General features: G+C 45.6%; 1 protein-coding gene across 5 annotated transcripts in view; it reads right to left on the reverse strand.

Moving 5' to 3' along the window:
- MTOR (mechanistic target of rapamycin kinase) overlaps window positions 1-13,657 on the reverse strand; it is a 102,734-nt gene that overhangs the window by 63,216 nt on the left and 25,861 nt on the right. For all 5 annotated transcript variants that reach the window (XM_019493846.2, XM_059716878.1, XM_059716877.1 and 2 more), the window contains 7 exons: window positions 13,221-13,333; window positions 12,229-12,391; window positions 11,796-11,888; window positions 10,914-11,060; window positions 9,483-9,625; window positions 7,082-7,244; window positions 6,817-6,962 (listed from right to left, as the gene is read on the reverse strand). In XM_019493846.2, the coding sequence (XP_019349391.1) occupies window positions 6,817-6,962; window positions 7,082-7,244; window positions 9,483-9,625; window positions 10,914-11,060; window positions 11,796-11,888; window positions 12,229-12,391; window positions 13,221-13,333 (968 nt within the window). The remainder of the gene's footprint in view (window positions 1-6,816; window positions 6,963-7,081; window positions 7,245-9,482; window positions 9,626-10,913; window positions 11,061-11,795; window positions 11,889-12,228; window positions 12,392-13,220; window positions 13,334-13,657) is intronic.

Genomic DNA, 13,657 nt, shown 5'->3' on the forward strand with positions numbered 1-13,657 from the left:
ATATGGATGCATACTTTGATGGGTACATCCACATCTCTACTAAAATTAAACTTGATTTTGGATAGCCAGGAGCTGTGCAGACATTAAATCACTTGACAAATTCCATAACAGGAATCTCTCAATAACTGAATTAAACTGACAGTGCAAGAGGAAGGAAAACAAGGAAGCTAGAGAGAGGAAGGCACACTGTTAATTCACAACTCAAATCCTGGCCACTGACCAGGAGAAATAATGTAGAGAAGGAGGACTAGTCAGGTACATGCAGCAGGTGGGAAAACTAACATGCTGCAGTATTTCCCCAAACCAGCTCTGGCACATGAGGTTGGTCCTCGTGGCTTTACTTTGTTGCAGTAGGGCACAAAGGCTTCAAGCAGTCATGGAAGGGAAGGATTGGTTCACCCTCCCCAAGGAGAGACATCATTATGTTCCTCCATACAGAAGAAGAAACACATATGGCATTGTGACTCTAAACCTGGCCTAAACTGGGTTTTCTACCAAAAAAAAAGTTCTGGTTCCTTAAATACTGTGGGAGGCCTTGTTCCGCCCACGCTTCCAAAGCAGCCCCAAAGCACCGGGCAGAGTTCAAATACAATGAATACCCAAAACAAAAAACTGTAAAGGCAAAGTAGAGTGGCATTATGCGCAGGTAGGGAGTGTGTTTAGGCAGGGCCAGGCATTGGTCAAGTCCACGCCTTTGGAAGCAGGGAGTATGTGGATATGGATACTGGGGAAAATTAGTTTAGTTTAATGCCCTGTGGGCTGCAAAGGCTTCATCTTGGGTGCAATGGTGGCACTTGGAAGCAAATGATGTCTGAACAGGCACATATTCTATGCAATCTGTGCCTGCTCATTAGTGGTTTTATGAGGATTTGATGCAACATTTCCTCAAATGTATGACACTCACTAATACAGAGCAAGAGGGCCAAAACATCTGCAGAATGGCACTAGAATGGGATCTACTAAGTGGCATTTCCTGTTTTCCACCTGTCCCTTTTTCGCCTTACAGACTCCACTGGAGCGTGCTAGAGGCTTCATCTTTGTATACATCAACATGAAATAGAAACCCCTCCTCTTCTCCCCTGCCTGTCCCTCCTGAATAGTTTATACCTATCCATGACAGTAACTCCAGTCATGCAAGCTATGCCACTAAGTCTCCATTATTCCAATCTCATCATAGTTCTGTGACTATGCAAGGACTTGCAATTCTTCCTGCTCATTTCTCAGGCTCTGTGCATTCATGTATAGATATCCAAGATAACTAATCAATTGCCCTACTTTCTCAGGAAGAATGAGAAGGCTTCCCCTACTGTCACCTCCTGCTTGTGCTTCTTTCAGATCATCTGCTCCCCCACTTATCTCAGGGCTTTTGTCTCCATACCCCAGCAAACCTAGTTCAAAGCCCTCCTCACTAGGTTAGCAAGCCTGTTTGTGGAGACGTTCTCTCACTTCATCAGGTGGATCCTATCTCTTCCTAGCAATCCATCTTCTTGGAACAACATCCTGTGGTTGAAGAAGTCTAAGCCCTGCTGGTGACACCAGCTGTACAGCCATGCATTGATCTGCAAGATGTGTTCGCTACGGGTGTGTGAAGCCCTATTACATTCAGATTTGGCCCGAATCAGGAACAGTGATTCAATTCGTTGATTCGGATCACTGTCCCCAATTAGATTTGGCTGAATCGGGACTGAAGATTCAATGCTGATTCGGTGAATCAGTGATTCGGACACAGACACAACTTTAAAAGTGTTTTTTACATACTTTGAGAATGCAGCCATCCCAAAATTTGCCACAGGCCCCCCAACCCCTCCTCCCAGCCCGCAGCTGCAGCCCACCCTGCACGGATCTGGGGGCACACGCCCCTCGCGTGCCCTCCCAAGGTGCATGCAATAGTGGGAGCTGCACCACCCAGATGAGCCACGGCTCCATCCTGCACCCTGCTCCACACCGGCTGGGCAGTGCCTGCCTCAGCCCCACTTCCTCCCTCACCACAGGGGCCTTGATCTGCCCCCCCTATATCCCTTCTCTCCCCCTTCCACATCCACCACAACAGACTTATCAGCTGCACACAGCTCTCCAAGCTGCCGGGCTGTGCTCCTCACCACCTATGTGGTGTGCTGTAGCTGCGCGCATGCATGGGCCGTTTATTGGCCACATTAGGCTGATTTCCGATACAGCCAATTTTCTTATAGCAGTGCCAATCCGATATCAGACCAATGTATCGGTGCACCTCTAGTAGTAGTTGGAGGGTGGAATGAGTCTTGGTAATCCTTCTGTAATAGCTCAGATCTGGGTAAGCAGCAGACTTCCTGAGACAACAGGTCATGCCAGCAGATGGATGCCTCTTTCCCACAGAAGGGAGTCACCAACCACCAGCACAGCACTTGTTGCTTCCTCTTGGTGGCAGTGGTCTCAGTCCTCCTGACTTTGGGGATGCCTGGTCTGGCCTTTTCCACTAGTGAAATGTGCTCTTCCTCCTCTGTTGCTAGGACTCCAGATCTGTTCTCCAGGCAAACCATTGCAAATCACCTGTGTTCATATGAACCCCATTTGGCAGAGGATCCTGAAGTGCTTTACACTCCACATTCAAACAGCTCTATAGGAAGGAAGTCAGCTGTGTAGGATGACTACAAATCAGGTATAGCACAGAGCCTAATAAACTTCTGGGAAAGAAGTGATAGTCACTGTGGTCACCAAGGTAATCCTCTTACCAGTAGTAGCATAGGACCTTTAAAACACACCCGGTGCAGACAGGAACTCCCAGTGCAGACAGGGGGCTCTAACCAAGAGACATTTTTTCTGTCCTACCTACAGCAAGGTGGAATAGCAAAGATGTGACAAAGACTCCCTGGAATCAGTCTCATTTCACACCATATACTCTGATTCAGATTCATTCCACTGAGTTTTGGACCAAGGGCAAATCTGCCATAGCAACCTCACTGGTAGCCTAGGAGGGAAGTAATGCTTAACTAAGGGACTCCAGAGACATGGGCCTACTACAATTATCTTAGATCATGGAACTCTGACTGCAGTCTTCAGAGGCGACCCATTCAAACAGCTCAGGAATTTTCTGACAGCCCAGGCACAGTCATCCAGAGACGGAACAGCACTTCATTGTGGTTGCTCCCTGCCCATTCTTTTGAGGCCAACATTTAAAACTAATCATGGAGAGAAGAGAGATGTGGCTATGCTGTGAGAATAGAAATTGCAGATGCTAGGGACTGTGCATAGCTTTTTCAGGGCTTGCCTGCTGGAGCAGCGCACATGCCAGCCTCTCTTGTTTTATCATTAGCTTTTCAGACATTTCAGTCCTGACTGTTATCAAGAGGAAGCCATCAGCAGCTAGGAATAACCAATACGCAGCCAGCACAAAGCTGGAATGCACTGGGGCAGAAATACCATGGCACCCTAAATCCAGCATGCGAGGTAAGCCAGTGGGGTATAAATATGTCAAATCAGTCCTGGGCAGATATAAGCTTATGACTATTAAAAATTAATCATAGGTAAGAGAAACAATAGCATTTGGGGAACTACAGCGATTGACTGTATTTATTATCCAAAGCTGTTGCTAACTGACCCTGAAGTGAACTTAAAAAAAAAAAAAAAAATGGGGCTGGGGACGGGGAAAAAGGGCAACGTTCTCCAGAACTGTGGATCCTCAAGCAAGCTGATAAAACATTGCTAGGACTAGCTAGTCTAGCATAGTTTAGCTAGGTCTGCCATGAAAGTTGATTAGTTTAGGCATAAAATCTATTCTTCCACCTGTACAATAGGGTATTTTACTTGTTCCACCTTAAACAAGTGTAAAAAAAATGGACTTATGTGGGGCAAGCAGTATTCTGAATGGCTGAGCAAAACACATGGAATTTTGAAGGCCTGAGCCCTAGTCCATAGAGTGACTAGAAATGCAGCCTCAAGCAGCTGAGCATAAACTGGGAATGTAGCTTGGAAGTGTGCTTTTGCAACCAAAGAATTCAGAAGCCTTTGGAATACAGCTGCTCTATTCAAATCTCTCTCAGGTCAGCTATAAGCAAAAGCTCCTGGCTCCCTGTCTCCTGCTTACCACAAGTCTATGCACCACTTTTGGTCATTTGTGTTGGCCTGGTTCTAGTACTGGTGTTTTATTTATGACACTGGAGCATGCCCTAGATGTTGGAAACAATGTGCCATAGTGAGGTTGAGTGAAAGAGCAAAGAAAAGGTGACTGTGAAATATTCTGCATTCTCAATTCCTCTTGAGCAGCAGAACAATACAGACTAACAATGGCTTTTTAAAAAGCAAAGCAACAAAGGCAGATTTTTTCCCCACTAACTTAAGGATGTTCTGGAGGATTCCTCACCACAATTTTTAAAGGTAAAACTAATTAATCCATCAACTGAACTTAATAATGCAGAAAAGAAGCTCACCGGGGAATGCTCTGCTGCACTAGCAGCTTTGAATGAATCACAAATGGAAGTCAGCAAGTCCACAAACACTGGCAAGATCTGTGGAATTTATATTGCACTTGGCCCCAGATGTTCCAAATGTCAGATGATATTTTAAGACGCAAGCCGGGTCAGATGATATTTTAAGACGCAAGCCGGGTCAATTATAAAGATATTTATTAGCTTATTATAGAGAAGTGCTGTTACTGCCACTACTCAGCCAGATTCTGTAAGATAACTCTCAAGTCCCAAGAGCAAAACTACAGAAAGTCAAAAGTAAATGGACCAGCCATTTATTTTCTTCCTAAGCTATCTTTTTTAAAGAGGTCAGCAAACATCTCAAATGTCTTAATACAAAGAATAGGCTATTAAAATGTTGGTAAATACAGTTTTGTTAATGATGTGGAACTTTCCTTTCAAGGGAACAGAAGGTCTGGAAGAACAAAACAAAGCCAGTCAAGAGAATCCTTTGCATCGCAGCTTCCTGATACTATTGTCATTACAACAGTGCCTTGGCATGGTCCCATAGGCTTACACTTATACCATCTCAAATTAACAAGATGTCTCATGTGCCTCCTATTATTCCACAAAACAGGCTTGCAGGGCATGATCCTGGAGACCACATGACAAAACTGCTTCACACACATATTGCCAACTGAGTAACGATAACCAGCGCGAGTAGTTGAGTACAGACTGTAAACCAGCAAGAAGCTTCCCCCCTTTGCCGTGCCTGGATGAACTGCTGGGAATCACACTCTTCCTGGGTTTGCTTCATTTTCAAAGTAAGTACTCTGGCTGCTTGGTAACTGGCCCCGCTAAAACATTTGCGATCAGGAAGGTTGAAATTAGGGCTGCGTGAAGCTTCAGGTGCTGATTCGATTTGGAGGAGATTCGACCCAATTCAGTGACTGAACCTCCAAATCCAAATCGAATCGAGGGTCCAATGAAAAGGTCCAACATCGAAGCTCTCCAAATCAATTTCAAAAAAGACTCAGAAAGCTTTGGTGATCCAGGCAGTCCCCGCCTGCTGCAGCAGGGAGCTGGACCAGGACTCCATGCTAATAAGTAGGGGGCGGGGGGACCCCTGCCAAGTCCCATCCTCTGCCTGCTCCCCCAGCCTCCACCCCCCCCAGGCACCCCCCCCACAAGCTCCTGGTTGTTTAAAAAAAGAGCCCCTACTCAATGGCTGCTGCAAGAAGGAGGGGTGATCCCTGCTGCCCCCCACCACGTGGGGGGTTCTGCCATGAGCCCCCCCCCCCAAGCTCCCAGCCCTTTAAAAAAAGCAAAACAAAACCCTGGATTCACCGGCTGCTGCAGCAGCTGAGGAGCCTGTGGTAGAGCTCCCCTCCCAGTGCAGTGTGGGTCAGTGGAGATTGCCCTGCCCCCCCCCCAAGCTGAGCAGGAGCTGGTAAGTCCAGGGAATTTTTTTGTTGTTTTTTAAAGGGCTGGGAGCTGGGGCAGGCGGGGCAGGGACAGCGGGTAAGGGCCAGGGGGCTCGTGGCAGAGCCTCCCACATGGCATGGGGCAGTGGGGGGCAGCAGGGATCGCCCCCCCCCACCCACTGGGCAAGAGCTAGTGAGTGGGTTTTTGTTTTGTTTTTTTCCCCCAAAGAGTTGGGAGCTGGGGCGGGCAGGGGATGGGGCCTGTGTGATTCAAAGATTCGGCCGATTCGGAAGCAGCCAAAACTCCGAATCGATTCGGCTGAATCTAATTCGGGGCAGTGATTTGAATCACCAAATTTGAATCGCTGTCCCCTGAATCAGCCAAACCAGAATCCGAAGCAAATACTAGCTGCTTCACACAGGCCTAGTTGAAGTCTCTCATTCTGAGGACACACCCCCAGCTCCTTGCAATCACTGGGTTTTTTCTGAACCTAGACATTCCTGCCATGTCAAGAATGAGCACCACATTAGCTCAATTTGAGACACTGAAACCCCAACAAAATACACTAGCTAGAAGTCAAGATTTTGTCCTGAAAGCTCCATTTAGTTTAGCATCACCAGCTTTGTTTTCTTGGAGGTTCTCTGCTCCATGCCTCAGCTACTTCATGGGGACCCACACCCAGGCCTCTCCCTGATGTGCTCTGGTGGGTCATTAACAGGTTACAGCTCACTGAAGGAGGCAGGGACGTTACTGAATCCTGAGTGATGGCTCCCACTGGAACCTATACTCCACAGAAGGTAGAAGGAACTTGATAGGGGAGTGTGTACAACCTATAAACTCCAGGCAATCTGGAAACCTACCCCTGGATCTCCTAACAGACCATCTGAAACATCACAAGGGCTTTCTTTAAAGGCCAAGGAATGGCCTAAGTGTAGGCTCTCAAATGACAATGCTGCACATGGAAATTTCAATGCAGAGGAGACAGCATGAAGCTCTTCAGTTTGGCTCCTACCTGATAAGAGACTCCAGGATGGCAGGGGTGGGACCTTTTTGAAACTCCAGCTCCTTGTAGTGCAAGGCTTTGGCATATGCTCGGCATTTGGCAGCTCTTTCCCCCAGCAGAACAATGCCATTATCGTCTCGCAATGGCAGAGGACCCTGGAGAGGAGATCAGAAACAAAGTGGGTAGACATAAAAAGGAGAGCTTGCAATTATAAACCTGCAACAAGTGTCACTCAGGTAGCATTAGAGAAGGGCTCCCTGCCTGCCACCTCTACCTTGTCACTGTGCTCCATGAATTCTGCCAAGTTCAGGAGGGTTTGAGTGACTTCTGCAATGTCCTGAGAAGTCAGGGCCAACTCGATGCTTCGGATCAACTCGTCCTGCTGGTCTTCATTCAGCTCAGACCAGCATGAAACAAAGGCAGCGTTGAAGAGATCTCTGAGGACAGAGGGACAGGGACATGGTCAGTGGTTAGGACCCAACATTCATATGGCAGGAGAACAGGGTAGGTATTTCACTGCCCTGAGCTGCTCCTGGTAGGAGCATATTTTCCTCCTAATGGGTGCACATGTAGATGCGCTTTCACAGAAAGCTTAATGTGCAGTAAGCTTTCTGTGCATTAATTAGTTGCACATGTAGATTCGCCCACTGATTACCTGGTGTAAAACACAACGTCTGGCTCAACACTTCACCGGCTGCTAAAGCTATTTCAGAAACTCAGTGTTGAACCAAATATTTTTTGGAATATAAGTTGCTCAAAAGTTCTAAGCATCTTGCTGAGGTACTAAAAATCTAAAACCAAATCCATAGGAGAGCAGTGAATTTATGCAGCTCCTTCAAGGCAGACTAATTAAGTGAGGTTATCTAGGGACACACTTCTCTAATGCACTGAAACTTATATAAAAGACTAAATTAGATCACTGGGGAAGCTGCTGCATCTTTAGCTTTTGTTCACCTTCAATTATAGCTGCTTTTCAGTGCAGAGAAAACAGGATATTAAACAGATTTAAACAAGGTTTTCTTGTAATCCCTGGTACTGTCTATTGAAGCAGTACTCATTTAGATGCCAGACGTCCCCATCTGCCTTATACAACTCCATATGGAAGAGTCATTTCAGTCACTGCTACACTGAAAAGCAGGAAGAGAAGGTGGACCTTTTGCTTCTACAGAAAATACCATAGGATCTTTACTATACAGAAACCTAAATTTTGAAGCTCTAACTCACGAGGCCTTCAACAATAGCACAGAACTCTGTTTACCTACCTTACTTAAACACATGGCCAAGTATATCCAGCCAGGATTTGAATGTGTGGTTGAAAGGAGTGTCACACTCCATGCTCAGGCCACTAAGCTACAAAACATTCTAGTGGTTTAAGGATTAATTTAAAAACGCTTGCTCCTTCTGTGCCGAGTCCTACAAACCATGCTGGTATGCAAAAGAATGAGAGATTTGAGATGTACTTGCAGACCTGTATGAAGGACACTTGCATGCTGTCTAACCACACAGCAAGTCCCATATTCTTGCCAGGCAATCAACCCTTCTATTTTGTGCATGCTAGGATTCACTTATAAAGAAAAGATTAAAACTAGAACAGGCCACACTTTTGTGACAGTACTAAAGTGAGGCCCCTGCACATCAAGGTGATATGTATATGCCACAACGAAGAGATAAATAGGTGGTTTCTATAGTACTCAAAACTGACACAGAGGTTATGAAGGAACTAAAATCACAGATGTTTATTTGCCTAGAGGAATCTTTATCTGAGACATGGGACCCTACAAGCTATTTTACACTTTGCTCTTTTTCCAGCTTCCTTGACATTTGCCTTGTGTAATTAAGAAAACAATAATAGGCAAAATTCTACTGAGGTTTTCTGTACCTCAAGAAACTGGAGAGGAAGTACAATTTCCACCTGTTTTATTTACCCCCAAACAATAGTTCTCTATTTTGTACAACTCAGCAGCTCTTAAATGACTATCCATTTCCTTCAGGGTTGTAGCCACGTTGGTCTAAGGACATAGACAGAAAAGGTTCTTTGGGTATCTTTTATTAGACCAACTACACAGTTGGAAAAATTGTGTCTGAAAGCTTGCAGAGAACAAACACTCTTCTTCAGGCATAGGGAGAGTCTGCTGGTGTTGTGTTTGCTCTCCTAGGTGGAATAGAAGCCAAGATGCAAAATGCAGGTTTGTAAAAATGCAAATGTGTGGCAGTGCAGATCGGAGGGAATGGGAGACAACAGGTGACAGAGAGGTAGGTGGGGGGCAGGGAGGGATGTTGAACTAGTGACAGAATATAGCTGGTAAGATTTTCCATCTACATTCTATCACCAGTTCAACATCTCCCCCCTGCACCTACCTGTCTCTCACCTATTGTCTCCCATTCCTTCTGATCCTCACTGCCACACATTTTGCATTGTCACAGACCTGCATTTTGCATTTTGGTTTCTATTCCACCCAGGAGAGCACACAAAAACCAGCAGACTCTCCCTATGCCTGAAGAAGGGTGTTTGTGCCCGAAAGCTTGCAAAGAACAATTTTTCCAATTATTTAGTTGGTCTAGTAAAAGATAGCACATTTACCCAAAGAACCTTGCCTGCCTATTTCCATTTTCTTGCAGTTTCTGGCTGCTATATGATGCTCCAAGGAGAGACAGGAAATACACAGTGACTGTACCTGGCCATAGGGTTGTAGGCTTGAGCCAGGGCCCAGCAAGAGCGCAGGGATGGTGACGAGGAATCTTTCAGCAGCTCCAAGCTCAACCGTCTGAGCCATTCCAGCCAGTCATCTTTGGAGACTCTTCTTGCAGCTCCCCAAGCCTGCAACACAAAGCAAGATAGCTGAGATGCTCTGAGGGAAGCACCTGCACACAATCCCACAGTGAATAAAAGTAGAAGAGCAAAGAGAAGAGATATTTCCAATTTGTTGTCTGCTCCCTTTTGTCAGCTGAGATTTGCTTGTCCCCTCCTTGCTAAGGGTGCCTTTCCTCAGACCACTGGCAACAGTTCACCTCCAAAGGATCTTTCCAGATATATTCCCCTCATACACAGGAAGCCTCCCCTGCTCTTCTTTCCCTCATATGAAGCACATTAAGTGCCACATACCCCTACTCAAGCACCAACTTTGAAATGCTTTGAATTAGATATACAAACCCAGCAGGGTCAACTCAGTCCTTCATACAGAAGCACTTTTGAATCTAGCTAGTACTTAAACACTGGCATATACTGTACCCCTATATTCTTGAAAGCAGGTGGGGAAGAGTCTTTATTGGCTGGTAGACATGTCTGAGGTGAGCATTTCAAGGCCAAAGTGAATGCTGGCTACTAGTGCCTGCTATTGGGAATGGGCATCGCACACAATGCAGCTAGTGGATGGAGCATTAGGCATAAAAATTAAATTAGCCATTAAAATAAAAATAAAAATTAGGCTATAGTAAAAAAACACTTTCTACTTTCACATTTTGCCAAAAAGCAACAACCAACGTATCAGTCTCAGGAGTTATTGCTACCTTTGGACAAAGTGTTCTTGTCATTTTTCTGAGCCAATCAATATTTGCTGGAAACTAGATGGTCCCACACGTGCAACTAAGACATCTGGCCACTCACAGCTAAGTTGGAAATATCAGATACTGTAGGGATTTAATCAAACATCAGAAACCCCAAACATGGTACAGAGGACACTTTACACAGCTGCCTTTGACAGGAGGCCACTCCATAGTGAAGTGCACCAATGAAGATATATCTAGAAGTCAGAGACCTTTCCAAGGCTCACTACTTGCAGTCAAGAACATTTGCTTATTCTTCTGACCTGGAGAAACAGCCCTACAATATTACCCATGGTGCTTTTTCAGCCCAGCAGCTGCACAGCTCATGAGACATCTTCGAAGTACAACAAAGCACCTCAGAATTTCTTTAAAATATGGGTTTCTCAGGGGAATCCCTGATATCAGGTGGACTCTCCTTTTGTGGATGAGAGTCAGCAATGGAAGAGAACACTGAAAAAAAATCCAAACCCTGTTCTGTGGCACTGGACATACCTCCTGGATTGAGACACCAAGAGCCTGGCCTTTCTGCAGCATAGTACTGAAACAGGGAACTCCATACCCACCTTCTGCAGGTTAATGGTGCTGACGTGCAGTTTTTTCATTGGACCCGTTTCTACAGGGCCACTGGCTAGTGTCTCTCCCTGGTTGCTTCTCAGCATGCGGTGCTGATAAATCAGAGGATCCTCCTCTTCATCAGCAAGCGTGTAGCCCTGCAAACCAATGGCTCAGAATGAAGATCAGAAGGGCCACCATTAAAGTTTCCTTTGACATGCACAAGTCACGAACAAGATCTGCTGCAGGTCAACTTGGTGGAAGTTAGATGAGCTCTCACTCATTCAGCTCACCTCAAGGGAGGGGAAATCACTTTTCATAACATGGACGTCTTTGGAATCTGCAAGCTCAGATCATCCCAGTCCTGTTCAGCAGAAGTGTCAAGAAATCTTGACTCTCAACACCAAAGTAAAGAAAAGCTGAACTCTGAGGCATGCCACTGTGGAATAGTGAGCCACAAACACGCATTGCCACTTCCCTCCCCTATATGGGTTTCTGCAATAGCTACTAAATACTGATGTGCTGACCCACTTGAGCAAGTAATAACAGAATGGAGCAGTTACTGATTTATGAACCATGGGGTCAACTGCAGAAAATTAAGGCAGAAGAGGCCTCCCCTAGCCCTAGTGTGGAAATGGTGAAGAGGAAGGCTCAATTTGACAATTTAACTGAGAGAAAGAAGGATGCCAACTAGTACCTTAGGATCCCTTTTCGTTTCCTGCAGAAGGACTGAGGATCAAGTTTTGTGCACTGGACAAGTTTTGTAATTTCACTCTCAAAATACCACGTTATAATATAAAGAATCTCCCAAAAACATGGAAATAGTTGCTCTGCATCCTACAGCTGAAGCCAACCGAGTTTTCTGTTGTATTAATTCATATGAACCAACCCACCTTCACAATCCTGCAGATGAGAACATCATACCGCTGATGATTTATCCTGTGACGTACCAAGACCTTGTTCACCATTGGGATAAATATCTGGTACTGTAGGGGAAAGGTTTCACAAGTTCATTAACCAATCTCACCAAGACTAGAGATATACCCTCCGATTCCATGTCCATTTCGTGAAGACTGTTGTGTGAAGTGAAGTGAAGGAGATTCTAAAAACGCTTAATTTGGAGAAATGATGGCAGAGGTAGAAACTGGTTTATTTACAGAATAAACCCATTGCATTTCACAATCATGGACAGGAAACATTGCAAAGCTGGGTGTCGTCTCTTTAAGGCCCTAGCTGACTACATAATAAATACTTCATCTTATAGCCATAAACTTCGGGGTAGTCCCTCTCTATTCTGGTGGCTTTCAGACTTAGGAAAGACATTACCTTCTTCCCTAGCTGAAAGACCAGAGAGGACAGAGTATCCATAGCCGGTATCCGTAGCTCAGGGCTCTGATCTAGTGTGCGCACAATAGGATGAATAATTCTTGAAGCATAATCAGTGAAATCCAGAGACTCCGTCAGGCGGTCCACAGTCTCTAGAGCAGCTCTGAAATCAAAGAAAAAAGAGGAGACTCATTATCTCTGACAGAGTGAAACAGAAGGAGCAGGCTGGCTGAAGACATACAGGTGACATGCACAGTCATCTTCAGCTTCTGCAAGAACTTGGCTTTCAGGGAGAACACTTACAGGATTGCCTGAAATGGGGCAATGGCTAATAAATCCTCTCACCTCCCATTATTTTAGTCCATGTCAAAAGAATAAAGCATACAGTAGAGGCTGATTAAGATACCCAAGGGTGAGACAGGCAGTCATTTATATTGTGCAAGTAGCATTGGACATTTGCCAAATCCCTTTTAGTGCCTGAGTTAACAGGCTACACTCGCCTGTTAACTCAGGCATTAAGAGCCTACTTTTACCTCATGAATCCTGAGTAACAATGCAGCAAGAGCTTAGGCCCAACCTGCATTCAGCTATTTATACAGCATTAAGGCTCACTTCATTGTTCCTCAGAGTGCCCTACCAGCAACCTTGATATAGAGGATAAACTCCATTTCTGGGGTACAAACAGCACAGTACTGACAGTATTCAAGATGGGCTAGAAGCATTAGCTTGCCCACTGCTCATATGAGACAAATGAACTCACTCTCTGTGGCTTAGGCTGTCCTAGCATTATGCATTCAACACAATAAAGCAATAAGTAGGTCTTCCACTTGGCTGGTGACTAGAGAAAGCCAAAGTCTGTGGAAGTGACTAATGGGCAATTAGTGTCGTTTCAGATCATAGCAACCACTAAGGAACCCAGAGGGAGTGAGCAGAGAGACAGAGAGAGAGAGGGGAAAAAAAAAAAGAGAAAACAAACAACAGTGGATACTTACTTCCGAGGCGGTATTGGGACATCTGGGGCATCAAACAGCTTTACAATGGGAGGTAATAGCAAGTGCAGGTAGTCATCCAAGTTAGCGCCAAACAGCTGGATTGCATTTAGCAGCTGGAGAGGAAGACAAGCCAACACCACCCAACTTAAAGTTGTAAAACAGCAACACTCTAGAGTGGGGGTTGGCAACGTTTTTGGACCAAGTACCAAAAACCCCCTGCAACCTGGGCTTCAAAGATGTTGACATGACAGGGATGGGTGGCAGGGGAGCTGTGAGGAGCCTGATGCTTGTCGTGGCAGTGGAGCCCTGGCACTTTCCTCCCGTGCTCCCCGAGGCACAGGTGCAGCCACTGCCAGCACACTGCTGCTGCCACTGTGAAGCCCAGGCTGCTCACAGCAGATAGCTGCAAGCCTGCTAATGGCTGTATCAGGATCCAG

The sequence above is a fragment of the Alligator mississippiensis genome, chromosome 13 (assembly GCF_030867095.1).
Source record: "Alligator mississippiensis isolate rAllMis1 chromosome 13, rAllMis1, whole genome shotgun sequence".
In the NCBI taxonomy this organism is placed as follows: Eukaryota; Metazoa; Chordata; order Crocodylia; family Alligatoridae; genus Alligator; species Alligator mississippiensis.